General features: G+C 42.4%; 1 protein-coding gene across 5 annotated transcripts in view; it reads left to right on the forward strand.

The window, feature by feature from the left end:
* CPNE9 (copine family member 9) overlaps positions 1-15,561 on the forward strand; it is a 221,794-nt gene that overhangs the window by 173,967 nt on the left and 32,266 nt on the right. For all 5 annotated transcript variants that reach the window (XM_029601130.1, XM_029601127.1, XM_029601128.1 and 2 more), the window contains one exon: positions 4,222-4,285. In XM_029601130.1, the coding sequence (XP_029456990.1) occupies positions 4,222-4,285 (64 nt within the window). The remainder of the gene's footprint in view (positions 1-4,221; positions 4,286-15,561) is intronic.

Raw genomic sequence — 15,561 nt, forward strand, 5'->3', positions numbered from 1 at the left:
CCTCCCTTTTACCCTATAAACCCCAACCCTTAAAACCCCACTGACTACCCTATTTTTATTTTTTATGATTTGCACGCCATCCATAGTAGAAGTAAAGTTATACGGTAGGGGACCCAGGGATGTGCATGAGCGCTTAAAGACTTACGCACTGAATTCATGCTTCAGGACCAGCCCGCCCATTCCCCGCCCATGTGTCCGGCCCAACCCCCACCTCTTTTTTCAGAAAAAAAGTTTTGTGCGCGGAACAGGAAATACGGGCGTTGTCGCAGGCCTTTTAAAATCCATGCGGCAGTCGCAGGTCCAAGACACTCATATCTCCCGGTTTTGGCGTGCGTAAGGCTTTTAAAATCGACCAGTCAGCCAAATAAGCCAGAGGTTGCAGATGTAGCGGGAATTAAAAAAATAATAATAATAAATACATGCTTTACCCAGCTAAGTACTGAACAAAGCATTTTTTTCCAAGCACACCCTTAGTGCTGATTACAATTGTGGGAGCTATGGTTCTAGTAATCAGACAGGTAAGTGACTAAGGTGTGGAGCAGTATGCACAGACTGACAGGAACTGCAATTCGAATGCTTTTATCGAAGCCCCTGGAAATGAACTGAGGCCACCTCAGCTAGTGGCCTAGCGATGAAGGGCTCTGTAAGGCTCTGTGACCATTTCCCTTGGCCATCCAATAACATAGTAAATGACGGCAGATAAAATGACCACAATGGTCCATCCAGTTCCCATATTAGACAGGTAAAAGGAATCAGTGGCAGAGTGGTACGCAGTAAACTGGTAATATGGCCTCTCTAAAAGATTGATGGGCATCCTTTTTATTTTTGTGTGTTTTGTTACTAAGTGACAGAGCTGTGAATGCTAATTAACTGGTTCTGTTAAACCATTTGGAAATACAGCCAGAATACTGAACACAGTATGCGCTGTGCACTCCCTCCCAAAGCCTCTCAGCTCGTTTTGGTGATAATTAACAATCCACATCTGTCTCTGGTGAATGAACCTGTCTGTAGCCTGTTAAGATGTCATTGCATTTTATTTTATGCTTCTACAGCAAACTTGTGGTCTCGGTGACTATATGCTGGTTAGTTGAAATGGCAGATTAGAGCTGCTCTACAATTCCGTTCATGTTTCTCATCATTTAGGGTAGGGACAAGGATTTAGCACTGATATGTTTTATACAACCAAGGTTTAAAAAGTGAGAAATCTGTGATTCTAATTTGGTGTTTATGTAATGCTAAGCAAATAAGGAGAGCCCTATTGTATGACCTATGGTTTGGCTTGTATATTCCCATAGCCATTGCATTGTTCCCACAACTATTCCTGCAGGCGTCATAAATCCAGGCATAGGACAGTGCCTAGGTACTACTTCCATGTAGCCAGTGTGTTTTTGCACTATTTGTCAGCATATGTATCTTGCTGTGTTTGCTTTTTTTTACAAAAGTAATAATGGGGCGCTATTAGGTGATCCACATTTGTTAATGCTGAAATGCTCTGATGCAGGCTCCAGAAAAAAAACCCCAGAAATTCTTATTACTGTAAAATAAGGCCCACCTGCAAATCCATGTAATTAGAATAATTTCTGCCACCCGCGATCCTTCCCATTCCCCTGCATTCATTACTTTGGTGCAACACTAGAACTGCCCCAGCTAAAGCAGAATACTGTCTCCCTTTCAACACGCCATCTGATTTCCCAGTGGCTTTGTGCTGGATTTTTCTGTGATGTATTTTGGTTTTGCATTTTGCAGTTAAAAAGAATCATACTGAATCTGTAGGAAAGCAGCTGAACCATCTCGCTGAACACTTTATAAAAAAAAAAAAAAAAGGAGGAGGAGGGAGAAGGGGGTGAGCCTTTGTGCTCTTAGTGCTGTATTCATTAAAGCATTTATGCAGTAATTGGAAAATCAGTAGCACAGCGCTGTCCGGAGAGCTACAGCGTTGCCCAGCCAGTAGGGAATGGATTCAAGGCATTTTTAATATTCTATTTCCAACACGGAAAAAAACGTTGAAGAGAAGTGATGTCTAAGTTTTTTCCTTTACTTTTTTTGTTAGAAATAAATATTTTAGCTAAGCAGTCAATCTCCATTTTGCATTTCCTCTGTCTCTGCCTTTCATTGTCCCTCTGTCTCATTCTCACTGTGTTTTGCTGTCACGCTTACATTACCTTTAGCACAAATTGTTCCTAGTGAACAGCATCAGTAGGTTTTAAGGTTGGATCTAAGTCGATGCTGGTGGCTGCCATGGGCTGTCAGTACAAGGGACCACTGCACTGATTGATCCAGACTGTTGATTCTTACTCAGTTCCATGTATATTTTCTGTGTAGTCTTTGCCTCTGCAGGGACTCCTATTAGGGAACACTGAGGCTGAGAGAGCTGGAAGTACCCCCGAAGCTGGCAATGTGTGTGCTATTCCCAGGTGTGTGCTGTACATTTCTCTGCACACTGCCAATTGCATAAAAAGGTCAACAATCCAAACACAATGCAGTCCTCTTTGATTGGTGGCGGTGATGGGAGCTCTTTCGTCTTGTATTCCACTGTGGTTTTCATGGCTTTCTTATATCATACTATAGAGAAATAAGGCTCATAGTGCTATACGGAGTACACATCATTGTCCTACTGTGAAATCTGCAAAAGCACCACTGGGATTGGAGTAGAGCAGAACCCCTGACAGTCAGTATATCTACACCATTATGTGCACAGCAGCTCCTGCGGACAAGAAAAAGTAGCGTGGAGCAGCTGCGAGCTTCTCAGCTATAGCCAGTACTTCTATACAGAGAGTGAAATAGACTTATTCTTGCCAGAGAGGCCAGGAAAGCATAACCAAATCCCACCGCCTTCTAATGCAATTCACTGACCCCCCAGTTTCTCATATTGAGGCACTAGAGAATCTGTGAGCTCTTTTCCACAAGTTGCGCTCTGACATTATGGAGACCTGAGTGTCTCCCTTGCTCCTTCTACCTCTGGTAATACAAATACCATTCCATAATAGCAACCTTATTTGTGGCAAGTCAGGACAGGAGTAGATTACTGTGATCTCCTTTTTGGCTCAACACACACTGACACACCCAGGGGCAGCTCAAGGCAATCTGCTGTCTAAGGCAAGGAATGAGATGGCACCCCCCACGCTCACGCGCAACCAAGCCACATGCTGTGGCTGCCTGATTCCTCCTGTCTTCCTGTGGAGCTGTCCACTGACAGATCATGTTGTCAGGTGGGAGTAGGCAACATTAAGAATGATTGGCTCCGGCTCACTGCGGATCACTTTGTCAAGGGCCCCGCTTTGCACATTTAATCATCTGCAACACTGTTCTTCTTCCACTGGCGAGGGGGGCTTCCCTTGCAATTTAGCTGAGTGGGAGTGACTTGGAGTTTGGCCCTTTCAAGGATTTGAAATGCTGGGGAAGGAGGCAGGGATCAGGGTTCCCCAAGGTGTAGATAGCATGTCAATAATAATATTTCTAGGAAGCTGGCAACCCTGCCGTACTCCTGCCTCCCCTCCTTTCCCAGCATCTGCCCCCAAGTGCAGTGGGAGATGGATGAATGGTGTATGTGTGAGTATGTGTGTGTGGGGGAGGGGGCACACTCTCTCACACACCTCATATATATAATCATGTTCCTTATCCCCTACTCCTCTCCCTTTACCCCACCAGCATTGCAGAATTATTCGTGGCACTGTTTCATGCTGGCAAAAAAAAAAAAAAAAAGGTAAACATGTGACTGGATGCAAAGTGAGGTGGATGCTGCAGTGACATTTTGGGGGGCACTTGCCATCTGCTACCCTGTAAGAGACCTTACAAGGAGATGGGAGGGGAGCAGCAAATCCTAAATCTATCACTGATGCTATAAGTGTAAAAGCAGGACTGGTTCAGCCTGCCTCTGATGACCTGGAGCCCTTAGTTGAAGGTAAGGTAAATGAGGAGAGGGAGTAGAGTGAGTCCTAAACCCAACTTTTTCATTATTACACCAGAAATGTACGTTTAGCTCGAATATGAGGATAGTGCTTTATCTTTATTTGTACTCCTTTTTTTTTTGGACCATCTCAGTAGCCTTGAGAAGGGAGGTGCACGTCACAGCAGCCACACAGTAATTGCATTGTCCTGTGCTCAGGAATGGCCTCAGTCCTCAATCTGTCAATCATGCTGGGGCTTTGAATTCAAAAGAAGCTGTTGTTATTGATAAATAGTCATATGTCCCTCTCCCTCTCTCTCTCTTCTCTCACCCAGGGGAATCCCGGGAAAGAAATGTGGGACCATTATCTTAACTGCTGAGGAGCTGAGCAACTGTCGGGTTAGTACATTACAACAACAACAACAACAAAACCCCCAAACAAACCATCTTTGCCCCGGTTCGTCTTCATTTTTTTGTATCCTCTCATCGTCCAGATCTGTTTTGCCCCTAAACCTTCCTAGAAGGAACTGCAGAAGCAACACTTCAAGCAGCCCCCAAGTCCTGTTAATTAGAGCTGGCTGGATCCTCCGTCCCGGGCTGGAGATTTCATCACGATAGAGAAGCAGGAAATGAAATTGTGCTCTCTACATGCCTTCCCTCGTCTTTCTTCCCCCCACCCCCACCCTGAGATCACTTTCATTCAGCGCATCGGGGGGGTTTTTTGTTTTTTTTTCCCCAGTTTGTTCTTTCATTCCCTTTCACCCTCCCTTCGGCTTTTCACGGCTGTGCTATTAACATCAGCAAATATTGGAAGGCCTTCTATAAGAAGGATCCTCGGAGCAAAGGGTGGGTCCCTTATGCACCTGAAATGAGTTCCGCGCTCCTTTTCCCGTATCCCTTCATTATTTAAGTGATCGCGGTGTCTCCTAGACCCAGGACAACAGGCACTTCTGTCGCACAAGAAAACATGGGAAATAATCATTAACATAAATTACCGCTGCGCACAGTAGTATTAATAAAGGAAATATGTGACTGACTGATAGAGATGTATAAAATCAGATAAATAGGGAGTAAATAAATAAACAGATAAATTGGGAACGGCTGTTTACCCTTTCAAATAGTACAAGGCCTAAGGGACACTCCATGAAACTGGCAGGTGGCAGATTTAAAAGAAATCAGAGAAAGCATGTTTTCACTTAGGGGCAGATTTTATAAAACTACACGCGCGCGTACTTTTGTTCGCGCACCAGGTGCAAACAAAAGTACGTCGGATTTCAATAGATACGCGCGTAGCCGCGCATATCTGTTAAAATCCGGGGCCGGCGCGTGCAAGGCTGCCCAAGATCGGCAGCCTGCGTGCGCCGAGCCGCGCAGCCTGCCTCCGTTTCCTCCACCTCCCCACATCTTCCCCTTCCTTCCCCTACCTAACCCACCCCCCAGCCCTATCTAAACCCCCACTACCTTTGTTGCACAAGTTACGTCTGCCCAAGGCAGGCGTAATTTGCGCGCGCTGGGCCGGCTGCCGGCGCGCCATGGTCCAGTCCGGGGGCTGGTCCGGAGGCCGCGGCCACGCCCCCGGAATGCCCCTGATGACGCGCCAGCCACGGCACGCCCCCGACACGCCCTGACACCGCTCTCCCCCCCCCCCCCCAGGAAAGCCCCGAGACTTACGAGCGTCTTGGGGCTTTGCACATGCTGGCAGCCTATGCAAGATAGGCTCGGCACACGCAGGGGGGTTTGGGGTAGGTTTTCGGGGGATATGCGCGTAACCGTTTGAAAATCTACCCCTTAATGCACAATCAAGCTATGGAATTTTCTGCCGGAGGATGTGATCAAGGCATCTAGCATAGTTGGATTTAAAAGGGGCTTGGACTTGTTCCTGGAGGAAAAGTCCATAAACAATTATTAGTCAGGTGGACTTGTGGGAAAACCATCATTTATCTCTGGGAGTGAGCAACAAGAAATGAATTCTGAATTTTCACCAAACACAACTGTATGGCTTGGAAGAGATAGAAATTATTTACTAAACTGCACTGCTGGTGATTTTATCTTAAAGATGTTTGCTATGGTCACAATTAAACTATTTCCTTTTTTGAGTTTACCAGAGATACTTGGCACATTGCCCGAAATAACATCACAGTGTAATGGTGGCATAGGACATGGCCAATGGGATGCCCCACCTAGCACAGGGATGTGTCTTAATGATGTCACAATCAGGCCCAATACAGTAAAGTGCGCGGGAGAGCCGGTGCTCCTAGGCGAGCGCCCGCGCTCCCGACACGCGCCCAGGTACCTCTCCTGGGCGCGCGATTTTGTATTCAATTCAGGGCTCACGCTAATAAGGAGGCACTAGGGTCACTAACGCGTCACTAGCGCCTCCTTATTGGCAGAAGCGGCGGCTGTCAGTGGGTTTGACAGCTGGTGCTTAATTTTACCGGCGTCGGTTGTCGAACCCACGGACAGCCACGGGTTCAGAAAACAGACGCCGGTAAAATTGAGCATCTTTTTTCCAACCCGCGGGCCGCAGGCAGATTTTTTTTCTTTTTAAGAAGATTTTATTATTTTCTATTTTTGGGGCCTCCGACTTAATATCGCTATGATAAGTATTCTTTCATCTTCTTTCAATTGAATATTTCTAAAGACAGTATTGTTATTTATAGGTTAAAGACTCTATGTCAACATTTTTCGCATGCCCCTGAGGAAGCTATCAAGCGAAACACTGGCCGTGTTGGGCTATATAATGCTTACATCTAAAGAGTCTATCTTTTAATATTCTTTGAGGATGGATGACTATTTTTAAGGAAATTATAAAAATCACAAAAAAAATATTTTTTTAAGCATTAAAGAATGATGAAGGTGAATGATTAGAAGACCGGTTGGTGTCTTGTTTTGAAGTCACACAACGTCAGGCTTGCTGACACCTTCTTAGGCTAATATTTCAATATTGATTTGGGTTCCACACTGTTGTGTTTAGATTTAATTTACCCCAATATTGACTGGGTAAATGTAACATCCGGACATGTTAGAGACCTAAAGTTCCTGGGTGGAATAAACAACTGCTTCATGGAGCAAATGGTTCAACAAGAGAGGGAGCTATTTTAGATTTAATTCTTAGTGGAACGCAGGATTTGGTGAGAGAGGTAATGGTGGTGGGACCACTTGGCAATAGTGATCATAACATGATCAAATTTGATGACTTGAAGGGCGACAATATGTAAATCTACAGCTCTAACTCTAAATTTTCAAAGGGGAAACTTTGATAAAATGAAGAAAATAATTAGAAAAAAACGAAAGGTCAGCTGCAAAGGTTAAAAGTGTACAACAGGCATGTACATTTAAAAAAAATACAATCTTAGGAGCACAGTCCAGATGTATTCCACACATTAAGAAAGGTGGAAGGAAGGCAAAACAATTACCGGCATGGTTAAAAGGTGAGGTAAAAGAGGCTATTTTAGTCAACAAAAATATCCTTCAAAAATTGAAAAAAGGATCCATCTGAAGAAAATAGGAAAAAGCATAAGCATTGTCAAGTTAGGTGTAAAACATTGATAAGGTAGGCTAAGAGAAAAACTTTTAAAAATATATCTGAAGCAAGAAACCTGTGAGGGAGTCAGTTGTACTGTTAGATGACTGAGGGGTTAAAGGGGCTCTTAGGGAAGTTAAGGTCATTGCAGAAAGACTAAATGAATTATTTGCTTCTGTGTTTACTAATCAGGATGCTGGGGAGATACCAGTTCTGGAGATGGTTTTCAAGGGTGATGAGTCAGATGAACTGAACCAAATCCCTGTGACCCTGGAAGATGTAGTAGGCCAGATTGACAAACTAAAGAGTAGCAAATCACCTGGACCGGATGGAAAACACCCCAGGGTTCTGAAGAAACTCAAAAATAAAATTTCAGATCTATTAGTTAAAATTTGTAATCTATCATTAAAATCATCTATTGTACCTGAAGACTGGAATGTGGCTAATGTAACCCCAATATTTAAAAAGGACTCCAGGGGCAATCTGGGAAACTATAGACCACTGAGTCTGACTTCAGTGCTGGGAAAAATATTGGAAACTATCCTAAAGATCAAAATCACAGAGTATATAGAAAGACATGGTTTAATGGAACACAGTCAGCATGGATTTATCCAAGGGAAGGCTTACCTCACAAATCTGCTTCATTTTTTTTGAAGGGGGTTAATAAACATGTGGATAAAGGTGAACCGGTAGATGTAGAGTATTTGGATTTTCAGAAGGCGTTTGACAAAGTCCCTCATGAGAGGCTTCTAAGAAAACTAAAAAGTCATGGGATAGGAGGCAATGTCCTTTCGTGAATTACAAAAACTAGTTAAAAGACAGGAAACAGAGAGTAGGATTAAAAGGTCAATTTTCTCAGAGGAAAAGGGTAAACAGTGGAGGGCCTCAGGGATCTGTACTTGGACTGGTGCTTTTCAATGTATTTATAAACAATCTGGAAAGAAATACGATGAGTGAGGTAATCAAATTTCCAGATGATTCAAAATTATTCAGAGTAGTTAAATCACAAGCGAATTGTGATAAATTGCAGGAGGACCTTGTGAGACTGGAAGATTGGGCATCCAGATGGCAGATGAAATTTAATGTGGACAAGTGCAAGGTGTTACATACAGAGAAAAATAACTCATGCTGTAGTTACACTGTTAGGTTCCATATTAGGAGCTACCACCCAGGCATCACAGAAATTGTTGGCTCAGTGTGCTGTGGCAGTCAAAAAAGCAAACAGAATGTTAAGAATTATTAGGAAGGGAATGGGTAACAAAACGGAAAATGTCATAATTCCTCTATCGCTCCATGGTGAGCCGCACCTTGAGTACTGTGTACAATTCTGGTCACCGCATCTTAAAAAAAGATATAGTTGCACTGGAGAAGGTACAGAGAAGGGCAACTAAAATGATAAGGGGAATGGAACAGCTCCCCTATGAGGAAAGGCTGAAGAGGTTAGGGCTGATCAGCTTGGAGAAGAGACGGCTGAGGAGGGGATATGATAGAGGTCTAAATAGGATGCATTGCTTCCCTCATTAACTTTAATGGAAACAAATGAAATGAATGAAACAAATGAACTTCTGATACAAATTAAATGAAACAGAAAACCAAAGCCAACATTTTTTCTGTGTGCACCCTGAGTGGTTGGATCCTACACCAGAATTTGTGGGCATGCTCCAGAGTAAATATGCTGAAAAGCTGAAAGTGCTGAAGGAGGCAATATGCTGGGAAGCAGCATGGCACAGGAGATGAAGAAGAGGATGTGTTGTAGCAGGCCTGGAAAAATGCTTTGCTACTGGTGAAACTACAGCTCCAAGGAGAAATATGAATCCCAACAGTGGAATTTTCACACCCCAGTGCAACAAGTCCCAAACTTTGAAATGTGAATAAAAATGGAAGACCTGGTAACTCTGGAACAGACAGGATTTTTTGGGTTGTATCCTATTGGGGGGGAGGGCATGCATTAGAAATTGAGTAAAAAAAACTATTTCCATAGGAAAGCTGGAGAGAAGCAACATGCTTTAAACTCCTGGGGTTTTCTCCAAGTAGTTTATCTGAAGCTGGAGTAAGATATTTAATTAATTCTACATTGGGAACCATGATCCCAAAGCACCAGGGAAAGCCAAAAATAGAATAAGCCCTAGAAAGAGGAGGAATTGGGGAGATTTGTAACTTCATAAAGGCTGAGAGAAGCAGAAGACTTTGAAATCTTTAAACTAGGTTATGAGACAATGATTTGGAATGTGGAGTGAATCATAATCTGAGCTTGGCTTGTTGGAACTGTGAGAGATTTGTACCCCAAAAGCTCAGCACAGCTTTGTGCAAACTATGCTCATACAATTGCTCTATAGAGCAACTTGCAAATAAGAGATCCATATTCAGCCACTATCCAGCTGAGCTAGTTAGCCAGATAAACACATCCAGCTAACATTATCTGGGATATTCAGCAATAACAGGACTGCAGGGGGACAGAAGAGAGCTGATAACAATACTCCTTCTCATCCCAGAAATATGCAAAGATTCCTATGCAGAGAGTAAGACATTTATGTAACAATAATCCATCATGAGCATGAGCAATCTGATGTTAAATACTCATTATGCTTCAAGATAAAGTATTGAACAGTCATAGCAGAACAAGCAGCTGAACTTGATGATATCACAGTTTGATTTTCTGGCTTAGTTTTATATAGATAGATAGATATAGATATGGAGAGGCAACTAGCGGAGGAGGGGTGGGCTAGTGGCTAGACTAAAGGCTAAGGATTAGAGAAGGCAGCGTTCAGATCCCTTGTCCCCCTGTGAACAGTGAACACTGCTTCTGATGTTGCACTAGTCACTTTATCTCCCATTGCCTCAGGCACTCTTTGGCACAGGGACTTATTGTGCCTGAATACTAATAATGCTGTAAGCAGCCATGAACATTATTTGAAAAGGCAAGCTAAAAATTATCATGCAAACAAATTTTAAAGCCATAATTTAATCAGTGTATGACAGTTTATTTCTTTTGAGGGAAAGTAGAGTTTAGTGGTACTGGTTTTAATATTATCAAAATTAAAAAATAACTTTGCAATTTAATGCCAGCCAGATGGATAATAATATGATGTTATAAGTTCATCTCCATGTGGTATGCATCTCTTTTATGCATGCAAGTACCGTTCTAAGTATTATATTTATTTTTATTTAGTTTAAACATGCTGAGGTAGATTTTAAAAACATACGCGCAAGCATACTTTTGTTCACGCACCAGGCGAAAACCATGGAGAGTCCAGAGAGAGACACTGCAGAGAATCTGGAAGAAGAATCCATGGAGAGCCAAGAGGATAGTGCTATGGAGACTCCAGCAATTGAGGATACAGAGGAACAAGGAGGGGCTCTACATAAAAGATACCAGATGCCAGGAAGTAGGTGCAGCTGACTATAGAGGAACCAGTACTGGTAGTTCCCCAGTCTATCCCTTAAAGCTCCATCAGGGTGGAATTTGAACCCAGAGCCAGCAAAGGACTTAGTTAAAGGCCTGGGGATGAGCACTGCATGAACGGCACACTGGATGGTGGTTGTGATGCTGTCAAGGGTAACCCTAAGAGATGGGAGTGAGCATGTCACTAGGTCCCCATTCCCAAGCATAGCTAGTGGGAAGCCAGAGAAAGGGGAATGGGATGTCTTGGACTCTCCTGGATAGGACCCAGGAGGGAGTAGGTCCAAGCTGAGGGGAGGGTATGTGAAGCTGTGTCCCTAGTGTTCCCCTATTTACAGGTGCAGGACCAGGCTAGTCGCCTGGTCCACCTTAAATTCCTTAAGGAAAGTATGCTTTATGGGCAGGATCCTGCAGGGAAGGTTGAGTTCAGAGCATGTAACCAGAGTCTAGGGAATAAGAGCTTGGATCCAGGTGGGGATAACCAGATCAGACCTGGGTCTCCAGGTGGAAGGCAGCCCCTGTAACATAACACTGCCTAAACACTGAGAAGAGATGAAGCTGAACTGTAAGTAAAGAGAGTACATTGTTCTAAAGGGAAGACAGTCTACTGTTGTGTGATTGTGAAGCTGTAATAAAGATAAGTGTTTTAAGAAAGACTGGAATCAGACTAGTTTGTCTCCAGGTCTTTGAGAATCACCGCTCATTCCCACACAGCACTTGAATGGTTGAGAGCCAAAGATTGTTCCGGGGCATTTCAATTAATCCGGAATGGGTTGATATTATTTTGTCTGGCAGTTTTAATGTTTTATTTTGTTTGCTCTATTTTATGTATGTTGATTTTGTAAACTGCCTAGAGCTGTGAAGAGAGCATATAAATTGTCAAATTAAATAAATGTTACATGCATAAATGCTTTTGAAAATGAGACTCTCAAAGTGGACTTACATGCATAAGCCTGCTTTGAAAATTCAGCCTAAACTCTGCATGTGCAAAGTACACTGCTGAAAATTACCCTCATAAAGTATGCTTAGTTGCCTGGAGTGGGAATCATCACCTCAGTGGCCTATGCAACACTAAATTCTGTGTTTTGAACAAATACGCTCTATTGCACTCCACTGTTTGCTGCTGCTCACTTCTGTCATCTGGATCTGTGTCATCTGCAAATGAAAGGAAGGGAAGCTTCTCTCTATAAAGACCAGGATTTCTGCTCCAAGTCTTTTCCTGCAGGAGGATTTAAATAGCGCAGGTTCAGCAGAAGGATAACAAAGGCAGAGGCAACCACAGCAAGACTAGAAAAATCACAAGTGGACCTGAAGAATTTCAGCTTCAAGACAAGAGCTGATGGCAATGGAATCTTCTAGAAGAGGGGCTGACTGCTCTGACAGTTTCCTGGGATCTAAAGGAGGCTCTGCCAATGAAACATACTAATGTTTACCAGGCAAGACAGATAAACAGGAGAGATCAACCACTGAAATGATTGCACAGTCAGCAAGGTGATCACATGAGAGATGAGACAGAAAGGAACACTTTTGGGGAACTGCCAGGATAGAAACAAGATGAAAAGGAAATGTACTATTCCTCCACCAAACTGAAGGAGCCAGAACATGGCATTCAATGGCTGGACTTATGACAGTGAAGCTCGATGGCTGGAGACAGAATTCAGAACTTCCTTTGTATGCTACCCTTGCCCAGCACCATGGGAAGGTTGGGATTTGTTTTCCAGTGTCTTTTCACTGTGGTCAAAATGAATTGTATGCCAAACTGAGAAGAGAATATTATGCAAACCAACACATTAGAGAAAGGCCAGGCCATTACTTTTAATTTATAAATGCATAACTCCTACAATACCTTTCTCTTCTGGCTCAGAGCTCCCTATTAATGATGCACCTCACTCATACAACAGAGCAGTACAAATTCACCCAAACCCTGCTTCTCACTGTCGTCTTACACAATTCTTAGCTCGATGATTAGAATTCTTCCTACCTACTGTACTCATTCCTTATGTCCTTGCTTTCAGTGCACCCTGCTGCCATTAGGATGGCACCATGTATGTACCCCTCAAGTGCTGTGATAAAACCCTGCACAATAATCAGGGTTACTACAATCAATACACTATTCCGCAAAGCTAAGGGGAAGTGTTGAAAGCTATCTGCATACTTCTCATTTGGGAATTAATATTAAATACAGAAAGCACTTATATCTCTGTTACGGAAGCATGCCTTTATTTGTTGATGTTATAGGGTTTAGGCAAAATGCATCTTGCATATAGATGCTGTATAAATAATAGATATTTGTAAAGGCATATTAACAGAGGCATTTAGCTGGAGAACTCACAAGTTATCTGGCTACATGTCAACTTTTGAATATTTCCCCCACTTCTCTGGCTAACATTTAGCTAGATATCTCATTGTCTGACTAAAATGTAGCCAGATAACTTAGGGGCATTCTGGGTATGTTTATGGAAGGAGTTAGGTTAGCCAGATAAGTTATCTGGCTAACTCTGGTTGTGCTGTAGAGCTTTCCTAAAGTTAGCCAAATAAACTTATCCAGCTATCATTAAGATAGCTGTTTATATTCTATAGAGTTGCTGCACTAATAAATATCCCTCCAAAGTTAGCCAGTTAAGTTTATCCAGCTAAGGGGGTCATTTATCAAAGGCTTATCGCACGTGATATGGCCGTATTGCGTGCGATAAGTCTCCATCACATGTCAAAAGGGCCTTTTTGCATGTGATAGAATGCAAATTAGGGGGAGGGGAGGAATCGGGGCGGGGAGGGGAGGGGCGGAATCGGCAGTGTCTTCGCTGCTGGCGATAATGTTACTAACATTATCATTGGCAGTAGCACGCCGAATAGCACCACCTCTCACGGTGGCGTTATTCGGTGCGAAAGCCAGCAGCCGGGGCAACGCCATGGTGCGAAGACTGCGGGCTTTTGCAGGCCCGCCTCCTGTTTTCGCAGGATTCATCATTCTGCGAGGAATGATGAATCCAGGCCTAACTTTGTAATCTGGCCAGTGACTGAATATGGACCTCAGAATAAAATAGTGGAGCATTTTGGGTTGCTGGCTACATGAAAAATGTTATACTAATGTAGGCTAAATTCAAACTGCAAAGATCTGTTATTTATGCTTTGCAGTACTGGTTTTCTTCTTCGCCATTCATAAAATTTAAATGAAGATTTGCTTCTCCCTTATGCGCATAAGGTGCCTCGGTAATAGGTAGGGGTGTGAGCTAATTTTTTGTGTTGTTTTTATTTTGTGTCATTTTTTGCTTGATTTCTTTTTTAAAATGTGTTTTGGTTTTTGTTTTTTTTCCCCTAATTTCATGGTTATTGTGCATTAACTGGACATAGGAGGTCATTTTCCAAAGGTATTGCACGCGAAAAGTCCCTTTTCGCGTGCGATATCTAAATCAGGGCGGAGTCCACACCGGAAGGGGAGGAGTCATGTTGGCCTAGGGGCAGACTCCACGATGACTTTGCTGACGGCAAAAGGTAAGAATCCTTATCGCCGCCAGTATCACGCCCAATAGCAGAACCTTTCACGGTGGCGCTATTGGGTTCACGGTGCAATCATTGCCGGCTTTCGCAGGCCTGCCCCGCCTCCCATTACTGCCGGATATTCTAAGTTCTGTGAACTTAGAAAATCCAGGCCTTAGTGTGCACTAAATCCAAGTTAGCGTGGAGCAACCTTTATGCTTAAATATCTTTGTCAACTCCTATTGGATGTTGAAGATGTGAACTATTAGAAGAAGTTAGGCTAGATGATTTTTCTTTTGTTATATTTTCTTATTGGCTTCTCCCCACATTGTGGTCTGATTGCATAGGTCATTGTGATTATTATTCTTTATCCTCTATTTTCCTATATTTACTAATTTGTGTATGTACCTATGATATTATCCTAATGTAAGATAATATTCTTGTAAACTTGTCAAATATAATTGAATAAAAATAAAACAAAAAAAATAAAAAAAATCTAAGTTAGCATGCATTAAGTTCAGTTAGTGCACACTAATACGAAACTCAAAAATAAAATTTTGACGTGTTTTTAAAAAATCTTTATTTTTAGAATTTTCAACAAAAATTCATGGAAACAAAAAAAAAACTTGTACAGAAATAGCACATACAAATCCATTTATAATAGGAAACAACATTATAGGCAATCATATTCTGTCAGCCCACAATTAAAAGGGGAATTCCAAGCTAGAAAATACAGAGACAAATTAATAATATTAATACAGACCAATAATAACACCGAATGAAGGGAAGGAACCCTCAAAAAAATTTTAGAATGCCGGTATCATAAGAAACCTGTAACCTGTGACAGAGGGAGCAGGTCCCTGTGAGGGTCTATCATTAAGAAATAAAGTTATCTGGGAGGGCTCAAAAAATACATATTTAACTCCCTTAAATCTAACTATACATTTACATGGAAAGTAAAGCCAAAACAAAGCCCCCAAACTAGTGACAGCTGGATGCATCAGCAGAAAATGCTTTCTCTTTGATTAAGTTACTTTAGCTACATCAGGAAACATTTGCGCTTTCAGTCCTAGAAATAAGACATCCCTATTACGAAAGAACAATTTCAAAATGAAATCACGATCTGACTTAATAGCAAATGTTACTATTAGAGTAGAAGACTCAATTCCTTTTCTGAAGATTTTTCAAGAAGTGAAGATAAATGTGATAATTCTAATGGAGGTGTAAAATCCTCTTTTTCTTGTGAATTCTTATGGTTCATAGGCAAATAATAAG

This window comes from Rhinatrema bivittatum, chromosome 4 (genome assembly GCF_901001135.1).
Source record: "Rhinatrema bivittatum chromosome 4, aRhiBiv1.1, whole genome shotgun sequence".
NCBI classification, from domain to species: domain Eukaryota; kingdom Metazoa; phylum Chordata; class Amphibia; order Gymnophiona; family Rhinatrematidae; genus Rhinatrema; species Rhinatrema bivittatum.